This window comes from Labeo rohita, unplaced genomic scaffold (assembly GCF_022985175.1).
Source record: "Labeo rohita strain BAU-BD-2019 unplaced genomic scaffold, IGBB_LRoh.1.0 scaffold_1430, whole genome shotgun sequence".
In the NCBI taxonomy this organism is placed as follows: Eukaryota; Metazoa; Chordata; class Actinopteri; order Cypriniformes; family Cyprinidae; genus Labeo; species Labeo rohita.
In genome coordinates this window covers 5,106-17,843 of record NW_026127594.1, presented here as the reverse complement: position 1 = coordinate 17,843, position 12,738 = coordinate 5,106, and the positions used below count along the sequence as shown (strand labels likewise).

At 36.3% G+C, this 12,738-nt stretch overlaps 1 protein-coding gene across 1 annotated transcript; it reads left to right on the top strand.

Annotated features, from left to right (window-relative positions):
* The first annotated feature begins 1,314 nt into the window (after nucleotides 1-1,314).
* On the top strand, nucleotides 1,315-12,454 carry LOC127158287 (uncharacterized). The gene is made up of 7 exons (XM_051101455.1): nucleotides 1,315-1,326; nucleotides 1,471-1,528; nucleotides 2,152-2,298; nucleotides 10,150-10,467; nucleotides 10,864-11,181; nucleotides 11,762-11,839; nucleotides 12,426-12,454. Exons 1-7 carry the CDS (start codon nucleotides 1,315-1,317, stop codon nucleotides 12,452-12,454), a joined length of 960 nt encoding a protein of 319 aa, XP_050957412.1.
* Nucleotides 12,455-12,738: the final 284 nt, after the last annotated feature.

Genomic DNA, 12,738 nt, shown 5'->3' with positions numbered 1-12,738 from the left:
TGTCACTGACATAGTTTAGCCCACCTCCGCTTCATTTGGGAGAGGTGAACTGTATTCTGCCCCACCTCATCCCCTCTCCTCTCCGCTCGCTCAGCTTCTGTGCGGCTCCTTCAGCAGCAGGGCCGGCACAGGTATCATAGACAATAGAAAACCGCTTAGCGGCACGGATGATTTTTTTTCCCTCTAAGTTCGTGTGCCGCCCCCCACGTGTCATGAAAAAATGCCGCCCCGGGCGGCTGCCCCGTCCGCCCATGCCTAAAACCGCCACTGCTTTTAGTTTAAAAACTGTAACTAGTGCGCCTCAGTTTAGACGAACAAATCACTTAACTTAGCATTCATTTGGGGAAACGGGTGAAAATTAAGCTCAATAATTTGCTCTCAGTGCTCTTGTTTATACTCGTCCATGGTAAGACATTCATTCAACCACAGAGGGTCCCAAAAGGGCAAAATTCTGGGTTTTCTTGTGGGCTTGCCCACAGAAAATCCCCATTGGGCCCCAATTGAGCAAACTGGTATAGGCCCCGCATGGGCTAACCAACAGGGGGCCCACAGCGGGTTTAGTGTGTGGTGTGGGCTTGCCCACAGAAAACCATCATGAGGGCCTCAAAGGGCAAACCCGCTGGCTAGACATACCCAGCTAGTTTTTCAAACTCTTGAACGGCAGGACATTTTGAAACACTGAACGTGGCTATCGTTACCTAATACTTCCCTGTACATGTTCATATTTAAAAAAAAAAAAAAAAAAAAAAAAAAGTACTCAGAAGTTGCATGGTCCTCCATTGTCACTAATGCGTGTAATGTTTTGCAATGGTTTTCTATAGGAAAACGCACAATCTAACTTGAAATTAAAAAGCGTTGCATTCACATTCTGGGCGCATTTGCTCGCCTACACCTATATTATGTACGTATTAGTGCATATGTTAATCTTATAAGTAATAATAATTGTTATAATCTTTGTGTTCTGATGAGGAATGAAACGCACATCTTGAGGCCTGAGGCTCAATAAACTGTCATTACATATAGGATCATTGATTATGAAAATTGTATCTATCCTGGACAGTTACACTGCTACTGTAGGTAGTAATATGATGCAGCTAAGTCAAAGTAAGTAATATAAATTTACTTTCTATAAATTTAAGTAAAGTCACATAGTGGACTAAAACAACTGTTAACCTTTCCTGCTCAGCTTCCAGATCACTGTCTCAGTGGAACGTAGGCTGTATGAAATTAAATACAAAGTATTATTTATTTATTTATTTATTGGTTTCAGGTCATGTAGACTGTTGAGACTGTTGAGATATACAGCAGATAAGCATGGCAATTCAGGTATGGAACTTTTGTTATTATTATTATTATTATTATTATTACTTCTATTATTATTATTATTATTATTATTATTAATTATTATTATTATTATTGAATAATCAAAATGTTGGTATACCCACTTAGATGCATTTTATGCCCCAACAGATCATGGACTCCAAAAGTGATCTGCAGAAGAAAGAAAAACATCTTAGAATGCCTGGGGGTGAGTAAAACAAGATAATTTTCAACTTCGGGTAGGGCTGGGTATCGATTTTGATACTTTTTGAAACCACTGAGTATCAAAAAATGGCTTGTTGGTTGAAGTATTAAATGTCTTGAATTTAATACTTAAACGTCAATGAAACAGTAAGCATGCAGAATGCTCTATGTGCCCAAATCAAATGCTGGTCATTGGCTGTGGCGAGGCATCAAGGGCTTTAAGAGTTTGAAACGTTTTAACTGGGACCATGAAAACATGTCATTTGGACCTATAGATAAAAATAATTGGGTCTGTCATTCAGAAACATGGCTTTTCGTATTACTGCTATTGTAATGATATACATTTCTCCCTTTTTTGATTCCAGCTGGATTTGGACTATTGGACTATTGGACTATTTTCTGATAGTTGCTGCTCGCATCTCTGCCTCCTGAACAGAAAAGCCTTGCTGGATGTTGAATGACCATCAATTCAACCTTGCCATGTTCATGTTGTCAGCAAGCTCAACCTTGGTGTTACAGTAGACACATATGAACTTCACTGACCGCATTGCAGTGGCCCAATCCTGCAGATTTGCCCTTATGGGGCATGCAACAGAACTCCTTACCCAAGCTCGTATTCTCTCTTAGCAGACCTTCCAGCATGTCCTACCAAGCCTCTGCAACTAATCCAGCATGTGGCACAGAGTGCCGTCTTTAATGAGCTGAGAGTGCATGTCACACAAATCATCACTTTGCACTGTTTGCCAGTACCCGTTCACATCACATCCCAAAGAGGTACAAATTCACTTTCACAGACCTTTACTTTGACTGTTTGTTGCTAAACTGCCTAACTCTGCCCATTTTCAAGAAATGGCTAAAAATGCATTTTTTTTCATGAATGCTTGACCAATTAAAGGGGTAGTTCACCCAAAAATCAAAATGAGCCTATAATTTACTCACCCTTAATCCGTTGTATGTGTATATGTATTCTTTCAGACAAACACAATCAGAGTTATATCAATAAACATCCTGGCTCTTCCAGGCTTTAAATTGGCAGTGAATGGCTGCGATGAGTTTGAAGCTCAAAGTGCATCCATCCATCTTAAACATACTCAACATGGCTCCGGTGGATTAATAAAGGCCTTCTGAAGCGAAGCATATTTTACACCTTATAAAGTAAAAGAACTAATGTTCGGGTCAAACAGCCATACAGCCATACAACTTAAGCAAAACTTGTGTGATGTAGGATGTAGCTTAGCATGTCATGTTGAAGCATTTTGGTGGGAGCAAGGTTTTTTTTTTTTTTTAACCTTAGAAAGTGTAATAAAGGCCTTCAGAAGGCCTTTATTAACCCCCTGGAACTATTTAGAGTACATTTATAAAGGATGGATGCACTTTTTTGAGCTTCAAACTCATGGCAGCCCTTTACTGTCATTATAAAGCCTGGAGGAGCCAGGATGTTTATTGATATAATTATGGGTTCAAGCACATAGTGCTGAAACCCTATTGTAATTGTTAGGATTTTTATTAGGGGTTCGAGCACGCAGTGCTGAAACCCTATTGTAATTGTAGATATTTTTTTTTTTTATTAGGGGTTCGAGCACATAGTGCTGAAACCCTATTGTAATTGTTAGGATTTTTATTATTATTATTATTATTTTCTGCCGTAAAACTGATCATGCAGAACAAACCGTAAGTCATAGAGACTTCAAATTTGTCCAGATGGTAGAGCTCAATTTGGGGAGAACTTATCAAAGTATCAGCCCAATCGGCCCATAGGTGGCGCTACAGTGCAAAAATTATTATTTATTTTTTTTTTACATTTTTGTCCGTAGCTCATACAATTTTTGTCATAGACTCAGAGACTTGTCATAGACTTTACATTGTTGCAATCCTTGGGTCAAGACGCACAAAAGTGTATTGACGCAGATTTTTCGTACGACGAAACACTAGAAGACAACTAATGAGCTCATTAAAATCACTAATATAGTATTTTTCAGTTCTTTCTTCTTCAAGATTGGCATTTAGACATGATAAATTCATTATCATTGCATGTATGATCACATTTTAAACGTTTACCACTGTATTCATACAGACATATCAGTTTTTACAAAAATGCCAATTATGTTTTGAGGTTATAAAACTGAAAATTACATTTAAACTCTTAAAAAGAGAAGACTTGCAATAAGAGTTTTGTTGTTTTGTTGATCATTTGTTTCAGAAATCTAAATGTGCAACAAAATGTGTCTGTCTCTAATCATCTTTAATGAGCATTAATACAAGTTTAAACATTTAATTTCTGTGTATGTGTGTGTTTGTGAACGTGTTCTCCATTGTGGAGGTGTTTTGGTGTTAGCCATACATTTTGGTTTGGACTACACACTAAAACCATAAAATCTTGAAGGCTTTATATGCTTGAACCCCGATAATTGTCGCATGCAGCTATATTTCTGATTGTGTTTGTCTGAAAAAAGAAAGTCATATACACAGGAAAAAAATATCCCTTTAATAATAACACTTTCTGTTTATTAAAAATGTCTACTGTGTTAGACTAACTGGGACTTTGTATGTTGCTTTTTGGTGCTATTATTTTATTTTATCTGCTATTATTTTAATCACCAATCTATTGTTTATCAGTTTAGATAGTTTATTCATGCTTGGCAAGTCAACAGAAGACAAACCACTTTTACATGCCAGTTGCACTGATGGGGAACGTTGTAACACTGTGTTACAATCTGCCCTGCCATTATTAAACTATGCCATTCTGTGACTTTAGTGATGTAATTTTAACTATTTACTTTTATGCATTTTAAAATAAAAACCACAAGAAACAGGTAAATAAAGACTCACAATCTACATTTAATGTTAAGAAATTATTTCAAGAAATGTAAAGCATTTTGGCTCGTTTGTCTCTCGTGTTCTATGAGAGCTGTGTTTGGAGGGAGGGGAGTGTTTTTTTGAATGTCTGTTTCATCTATTTGCGCACATTGTTTTGAACTATACTGTATAGCTGTGTTTTGCGATAAGTTTCTTTCAGTTGAAACAGCTCACACTTACATTTTGGTCTAGGACTAGGCTTAAGCTTTGTCTATGAAACCGGGGAAAATGACTTGAAGCACTTTCCCATGAGAAACTTAAAGTGTATAGAATTACATGTTTTCTCCCTCCTCCCTCCTTGGTTTCAGAAATGCACCCAACGCGTTAAAACATGCATTTACTCTTCTGACTTACTATGACAGCTTAGGTCACAAATGTCATTAGGGCCTCTCATCTGCATTTACAATTAAACCGTTTACTTTATTTTTCGTCTTTAAACATTAGAAAATCATGTTGAATATTGTCTGAAACCTCTAGCTGAGATTAAAAAAAAAAAAAAAGAAGAAGTTACATATTTTGTATGTGAGAGTTAGTATCATTACATGGCAAAAAATAAAATAAATAAATAAATAAATAATTGATCACTGCTTTTGTAAGTTTAAAATGAAGATCAGTGGCATTCATATGTTTTATATTATTATTATATTAAATATATAATTATTATGGGGCATTATGGTTTTGCTTAGGGATAAGGTAGTAACAAATGACAACAGTTTTTTTTTTTTTTTTTTGGATTGTCCATTATTATGATCACCACAGAAGCAGAATTCATGGGTGAGGCTATGCCACAACAATAACAACAGATATTATTTATTTATTCAGAATAAATTAAACATATTGATGAACACTGTTACAGAGTGAACGAGTCGAGAAGCAGGCAGATTCAAATGCAAAGCTTTATTGTACAGAGACATAAACATGGTCATAAACAGGCAGGGTCAGACAATGGCAAACAGGTATATGAGGGCAAGACACAAGAGTGATCCAAGACAGGCGAGGGTCGATCAACGGTGAACGTAATCCAGGGGGGCTAGGCAAAAGGGTAATCCACTAAACAGGCGAGAGTTCATATGAGGAGTCCGAAACAGCATCTGAGTCCTTCTCAGATTGCGGAGTATTGTCGGTGCCAATAGTCTCTGGTTAGCGTTTCGACATATAGCACCATTGCGCTGCAGGCGGCCCGAGTTTAAATCCCAGTTCGTGGACCTTTCCCAGTCTGACCTCCATTGTTTCGATGCAGGAGCAGGGATGTAAATTAGACAAAAATATCCCCAATTGAGGGATTGAGGTGTTGTTGCTGGATGTAATAATGAACATAGTGGCCGTCATTTACTCCCGACATCTGAGCCGCTAAAGATGCAGTAGATTATGTTTGTTTGTGAATGGAATGCGCCTCCCAATCTACATATTTCCGTCTACGTCTATGCTTGCACCAGGCATTGCGGCCTTGTCTTTCCATTCCCCAAAGATCACAGGACTTCAGCTGGGTCTCTCTCTCAGCTCTTGGTTCTTCTTCACTTTTTGGGAAGAAACTCCCAGTCACCATCAAGTCAGAACATCTTTGGAGTTTATCACTCTTCAGACGGAAGAACGTAATCGCAATTCCAAAACCACCACTGCTCCAACCATCAAGACTTTCACCCAAGACTGCATTCGGACACTTGTTCAACAACCAAGGCAATGCAAGTATCATACATTTAACTAAACAAAACAGAGGTTTAGTATAAGCAGTAGACAACATTGATGGTTTCTTCCAGGTGGTTAACTGACTTTTTTTATAGCTACATTTTCTTGTCTCTATCTAACTGCTTTCCACTGACCCTTCTCCCATGTATGAGTGATTTCATGTTTGTTTGTTTAGATTAGTTATGTGTTAGTCCTTCATTAATAAAACTCTTGTGCACAAATTACGTAGGTTTTGATTCTGATTCTGCCTTGCAAATTAATGTCCCTTTACAATTCCGATCCAAGCTAATGCTCTAATGCAATAGTGCTTGGAGAAATTGATTTGCTGTGGCCAAGAAATTATCATTTCTTGTTGATATGAAATTATACTGAATGTTCGCTGGACAAACATATTAGTTGGCAGAAATTTAATCCTGCTACAGTTACTACTAGCAGCTGATATAAATAACTGTAATTAATTATAATTAATTGTAATTATTTATATACATTTCCCCTTTCAGCTAATTCACTACAGTTCTCTTCACATTATCTTAAATTGTTCCACTTAATAAAATACATAACCCCAAAGGCATATTTTTATATAGAATTAATAAAATTTACAAATACTGAGAATTAATAACAAACAAATTGAACAATAACACATACCTGAAAGCATAAAATAGGACAGCTTTACAACAAATGTCTTTGTTCTTGTTTCAAAATCTGTAAATACATCATTTTGTTAGCACATTGTCCCATATGCAGGCAACTTGCAATACTAGAGTCACAATTCACAGTTTCAATTTCTTCTCTTTAACCATATAGTCATGAACTACATTACCCTAAATGCACCGAGGATTACTGGGGCGCATTTCACTCGGCACGGACGGATTAACCACTAATGTTATCACAACGACATGAAATAGAACTTCATTAACATTAACAAGCCTCTTCATTCTTATGAAAATGAACATAGGACATAAATTAATACTTTGTACCGTTCATAGAAATACAAACAATCGCACGATTAAAGCGGTTTATGCAAAGTGTTAAACACGCACAACCTTAATTTTACACACAACAGGGTCAACAATAGTATTACCAAAGTATCTTGTTCTGATATCATTGTAACTTCTGCCACATCGGTAACACGGAAGAACATGAAACATTTCTCTTCACATGCAGCAGTGATTATAATGTTCGATTAACACCAAGACTTAATTGCTGTGTAAAACAGTCACAATTTCCATTCTGCATATGTTGTATATATATACTCCCAACTGCTCCCCTATAATGAAATTATGGACCACCCCTTACTGCGTTTCTTTCTGCACTTGGCTAAGAACAAAAGATTTTCGTAAAGTAACAAAATAAAGTTTGATGAATTATAACACTTTTACACATCTACACTATTTCATTTTGTGTATATTCTCTCGCTAAGTGCATAGATTGGATAGATATTGTAGACACGAATGGAAATTAATCATAGCAAACATGCTGCAATAATCAAAAAAAAAAACAAAAAAAAAAAAAAAAAACGTTGAATTCTAGCGTGAGATGTAAATCGTTACTGTCGGTATGATTTCTTCTGAAGGACGTTGTTTACGCTTAACAGACCTGGGGTGCGTTTCCCGTACAACGACGTAGCTCGCTGATTAACCTCCATAGTACGATGCATTGCTGTGGAAACGAACTAGCTAGTCACGACTGTTTCCCAAACACGGTCGCATCTCCGTAGTTTGAACCACATTAGTTCAACAGTGTAGGGCCGTTGTTAATGACGTCACCGAGTAATAATTTATGCTATTTAACTTATTAGACATCTCTAAAATGCAGCTATATTAAACATGGCACCTGGTGACTAATTTACTATTTTTTGTTACGTGTCATTTCTTTTTATTTGATGTTTGAATCATCGTGGGTTCCTTCTTACGTCATACTCCGGGGTTCCCGTAGGCATTTCTGCGCATGCGCACTATGCAAAAACGGCGCTTTCAAGGAAGCTTAAAAATACGTAGATTAAAATGCATTTACATTTAAATCGAGTAAAAGATATATATTGTACTGCATGTTAGCTTGCTTAATGTGCCCAACAGCATAATTTATTTAGCCCATTTGTCCTACTAACAAGGAACTATGCTTCTAACCACAGGTCGAGAGCTGTAGTTCCAACCACGTAAGTTTGTGACGCTGTTTGCGAATGTTCGTTTGAGCTATGGTTTCGGGAAACACCGACTCGTTGAACTATGTTGGTAACGACGGAACTTGCGACCATAGTTGGCTAACGATGCTTTTGGGAAACGCACCCCTGGTAAGAAGTTCCAATCACATATACTTTCATTTTCACATAGGCACAAAGCGTTAGAATGACTGTTCCAGTAAACTGCTCAAAGGTTCGAGATTCTCGAAAACAGTGCTGTCTGGGGCATTCCCGGCTCCAAAAATGAGATGAAGGGTGAGAGGACTTTTTCAGACACTAAAATTTACAATACTGACGTATTTACAATATTTAAACGTAAAATACTGACGTTGATTACACCTAAAAACGAATCCTTATGAATATTTAAACTGCGGTATTAATTTAATTATTATTGCTGTTTTTAGTTGTCATATCAATGGTCTTATCAGTTTCATTATTAAACTGTTTAATCGTTACATCGATAACATTTAGCTCTGTTCTGTGTGATTTCTGCTGCCAGCTCGTTTCCAAGATGCATGATGTTAAACAAGACTACACTTTAAACCCTTAAAATAAAGAACATTTCTGCAATCGTTTAACCATTCATGTAATTTTTACTTTGCTTTCCTTGGTGGGACACAAATGGCGTTTTCTCCGACATACACCAAAACGCAACATAATTACAAAATTAAGCGATTTGGGGGATTAGCGACTATAAAAATATTTTATGTTATATTATTACTAAAATTGTCATTTCCCTGCATATTTTGGTCAGTTCCGTTTTATACAATTTTATATTAGCTATAAAATGGGTAGATTTGGGGGTAGGCTATGGGAGCTAAAAATCTAAATCGCTCATTGATAAAATGATTTTTTTAAAAAACGTAAGAAGAGACGACTCACAGACCATGCTTGAGGATTTGCTGCTCAGTCTTGTGCTCAGTGACAAACATCCTTTACACAGAGGTCCCGTTAATCACGAAAGCAAAAGTGAAAGTAAACAGCGCAAAAGCGATTTCTACCCTGCGTATTGATAGCGCGAAAACTATATACAATATTAAAATGTTTCGGGGTGCGACCGGGAAAAAAAGGTCTCCCTAAAGTTCTTTTACTTGCCACTCGCCATTCTCAATCAATAAACGGTTTTGGATGTTGACTGTTAATGATAATAATTATGTCACATCTGGCAAATGTCACATGGGAGGCGTGCACCTACATGTTTTCTTTCTCTGAATCGCACTTATGCACTTTTGAGAAATGATCTAAGAAAAAATTTTCGACGGTTTATACACAACGTCTTATAAATTAGGCCCCGGCAGTTCAAAAATTCAGACACGCAAAGAGAATTTCGTACATGATTATACCGAAAGTGAGACGGTCACCCATTCCGTAATTCAGAGATGGCAGTTCTGCGAGCATGCCCGCTTTGCACTTGAAAGTGTTGACACAGAAACGCGTAATCCAGCTTGGAGAAAAACGTATTAAAAGTGTTATCGTCTTGGAAATTAAATCACGGTGAATTACGAGCTAGTTACTTTTATTTCACGGATGTACGGTTCCTTTATTCTTAAGAAAAGTGGCACAATGAAGCTCTTCTGTATTTTGTTCTCATCTTGTGTTTTACTACACCATGGTAAGACATTTTGTTACACTCTACAAACTTTCATTTAATTTTATATAATAATCAGTGTATACTTAACACAGAATAATAATTTATTAGTTATTGCTGCATTGTGTTGATGAGGAATTGAAATTCATTATGTTAAATGAGGACACATTGTTTCAGTAGACACATTTATGGGGTACTGGGACAGAAACGGAAATTCAGTGCATGGCATTGAGTAACAATATGTGGAAATTTGGTTGAACATTGAAACACCACCAATATCCTTGATATGATATATAATTAACTGTTTTTCCTTTAGGTGTGTTTGGTGTTGAAGAAATAACAGTCTCTCTGATTTTGGGAGATTGTGTCACTTTGCACACTGGTGTTAAAACAAACCAACAAGACAGAATTAGATGGTATTACAATGATATCCGCATTGCTCAAATTACCAGAGATCGCAGTAAGACCTGTACAGATGTTCAGTGTGATGGGAAATTCAGAGACAGATTGAAGTTGAACAATCAGACCGGGTCTCTTACCATTACAAACATAATGACCTCAGATGCTGGACTTTATAAACTGAAGATTTTAGACAGCCCCAGCAGCGAAAAAATCTTCAATGCTACTGTTCATGGTGAGGCATTTAACAAATGTTTAAAAGCAGGCTATGTGTGTTTCAATCCTAAACATTTCTTTATCATAACATTTTATGATCGCAACAAAATATGTCAGTGCTATATGAGAATGCAGTAGTTTTTAATCAGGTAAAGCAGTACAAACAAAAAGTGTAATATTCAGTAAAGTGGTATTATTGAATATTTGATTATTGATCCAGATTTCCTGATAGAGTTGAACACAACAGTATTCTTGTGACTGTGCTGTAAGATTCTGTACTGGAAAATAAATAAATAAATAAATAAATAAATAGCTTGGAGCAACTGCTGAGTTAATATGTGCATTTATTGGCAAAGCAATTTGTTGTTGAGTTTTTCCTTAAAAGGACCCTGCTGATCTGGTGTTTTTAAAACAGATCAAATGAAGACAGCGCCAGTGCAGGAGAGAAATTCAGTCACTTTATATACTGGTGTAGCAAAATCAGATGATTTGATTACATGGTATTTTAATGACATTCTCATCGCTGAAACCCTTATTTCTGGACATCTTAATGAGATCTGTATGGATATTCAGTGTAAAGAGACATTCAGAAACAGACTACAGCTGGACAATCAGACTGGATCTTTGACCATCACAAACACCAGAACAACAGACTCTGGACTCTATAAACTACAGATCAACAGCAGCAGCAGCAGCAGCAGTATTATTAGGAACTTCAGCATTGCTGTCTTTAGTGAGTATGATTCAGTCATTCAGTGGCTCAGCAGTAACATTTTTTGTACTGGTCTTTTCAGGCCACTGCCTCACATTTATTGTGTGCAATACTTTACAGAAAAAAAACACTTTTATAAATAGAATAGGCTCAAAAGCACATGATCAGTGGATGCAATTACAACGCAGAAGTGGTCTAGAAAGTTATCAAATATCAAATCAATGTTCTATAATGAATATGCATTTTGAAAGAAATTAGTTACTTAGTTCTGACTGTGATTTCTATTAAATGATTTTAACAGTCCTTTCCTCACAAATACCTGGAAGAGACATGCAAATACTGAAACGATACTGTGTGAAAACGCTCAGAACAAACATGTGACAAATGAGATCTTGCTTTATGGTGACCGTGTTTAAAGTGTGATGATTTACTTCATTATCACTGACATTTTCTCTCTATTAGATTTGCTGATAATTTATACTAGTGTTTGTTACAAATCACAGTAAAGACCGTCTGCCTCTATCCACTACAGAATCACATGTAGACACTCCAGTACTGAATATAAGTTTGCATGATATGAAAGCAGTATTTCTTGGTGCAGTCCTGCCGGTGCTGATCCTGGCTGTTGCCGTTGGTGTGATTTGGTTCAGCACGAAGCATAAACGAAAAAATCAAGAGTGTAAGTATTAGTATTCTTTCAAACTAAACAGAAATGTTGTGAGTTTCTGTTTCTTTCTGTGACTACAAATCTCCAAAGCAATTCAGCTTACATAAAATTAAATTGAAGGAGAGACAGTAGTAGTTAATTATATGATTTCAGATTCCAAGTCCAGTTTCAGTTTTACATTAATTTATGTAAGCATCTGCAGTGTTGCTGCATACAGTTAAAATGAATAGTGCAAAATAACATAAATAAAGTGTATAATTGACCCAAAAATATAAAGTAGTTGGCATTAAAATAAAATGAATTTACAAGTAAATGAAAAGTAATTACAAAAGTTTTTTGGTGCTATCCATGGTGCTGAAGGTGTCTGTGCTGCTCTGTGGAGCACCATAACTCTTTCTGGTCAACACACAAATAGAAAGAGCACTTCTTTTAGAGTGTTAGTTTTCTCTGTAATTTCCTATTTTGTAATAGGAAAGTCTAATGGGTTTATTTGTTCTTATTGCCAAGTCTAGTATTTTAAGTTATTTGGTCATTTGATTTTGCTTACTATTTAATTAATTCTGTTTTCTATCTTCTTTTCTCATGTATTTTATTCCAGGTTCCACTGCAAACAGAAGAAATGACTGAGAAAGACACACTTTACTGTAAAGTTTCTGCAGCTTTAGGATGAAACTACTGTATATATTTCTACTCATAAAATCATTCAACTCAAAAAAGAGTGCTAGATGTGTTTAATATCAACTCTTGTGCTCACATTGATCCTGGTCCTTATTTTAACCCTCTAAGGTAAAGGAGAAGTCCACTTCCAAAACAAAGACTCACATATAATGTACTCACCCCCTTCACTGTAAAAAGTGATTTGTTAAGTTTACTTCATTCGATTGTGCCTTAATTCAATTAAGCAATCTTAA

Bases quoted from the DNA above. Each gene is read 5' to 3' on its own strand.
- LOC127158287 (XM_051101455.1), top strand. The intron at 1,529-2,151 runs GTGAGTAAAACA...ATTCTCTCTTAG, and splicing joins ACATCTTAGAATGCCTGGGG to CAGACCTTCCAGCATGTCCT. The intron at 11,182-11,761 runs GTGAGTATGATT...TTCTTGGTGCAG, and splicing joins CTTCAGCATTGCTGTCTTTA to TCCTGCCGGTGCTGATCCTG.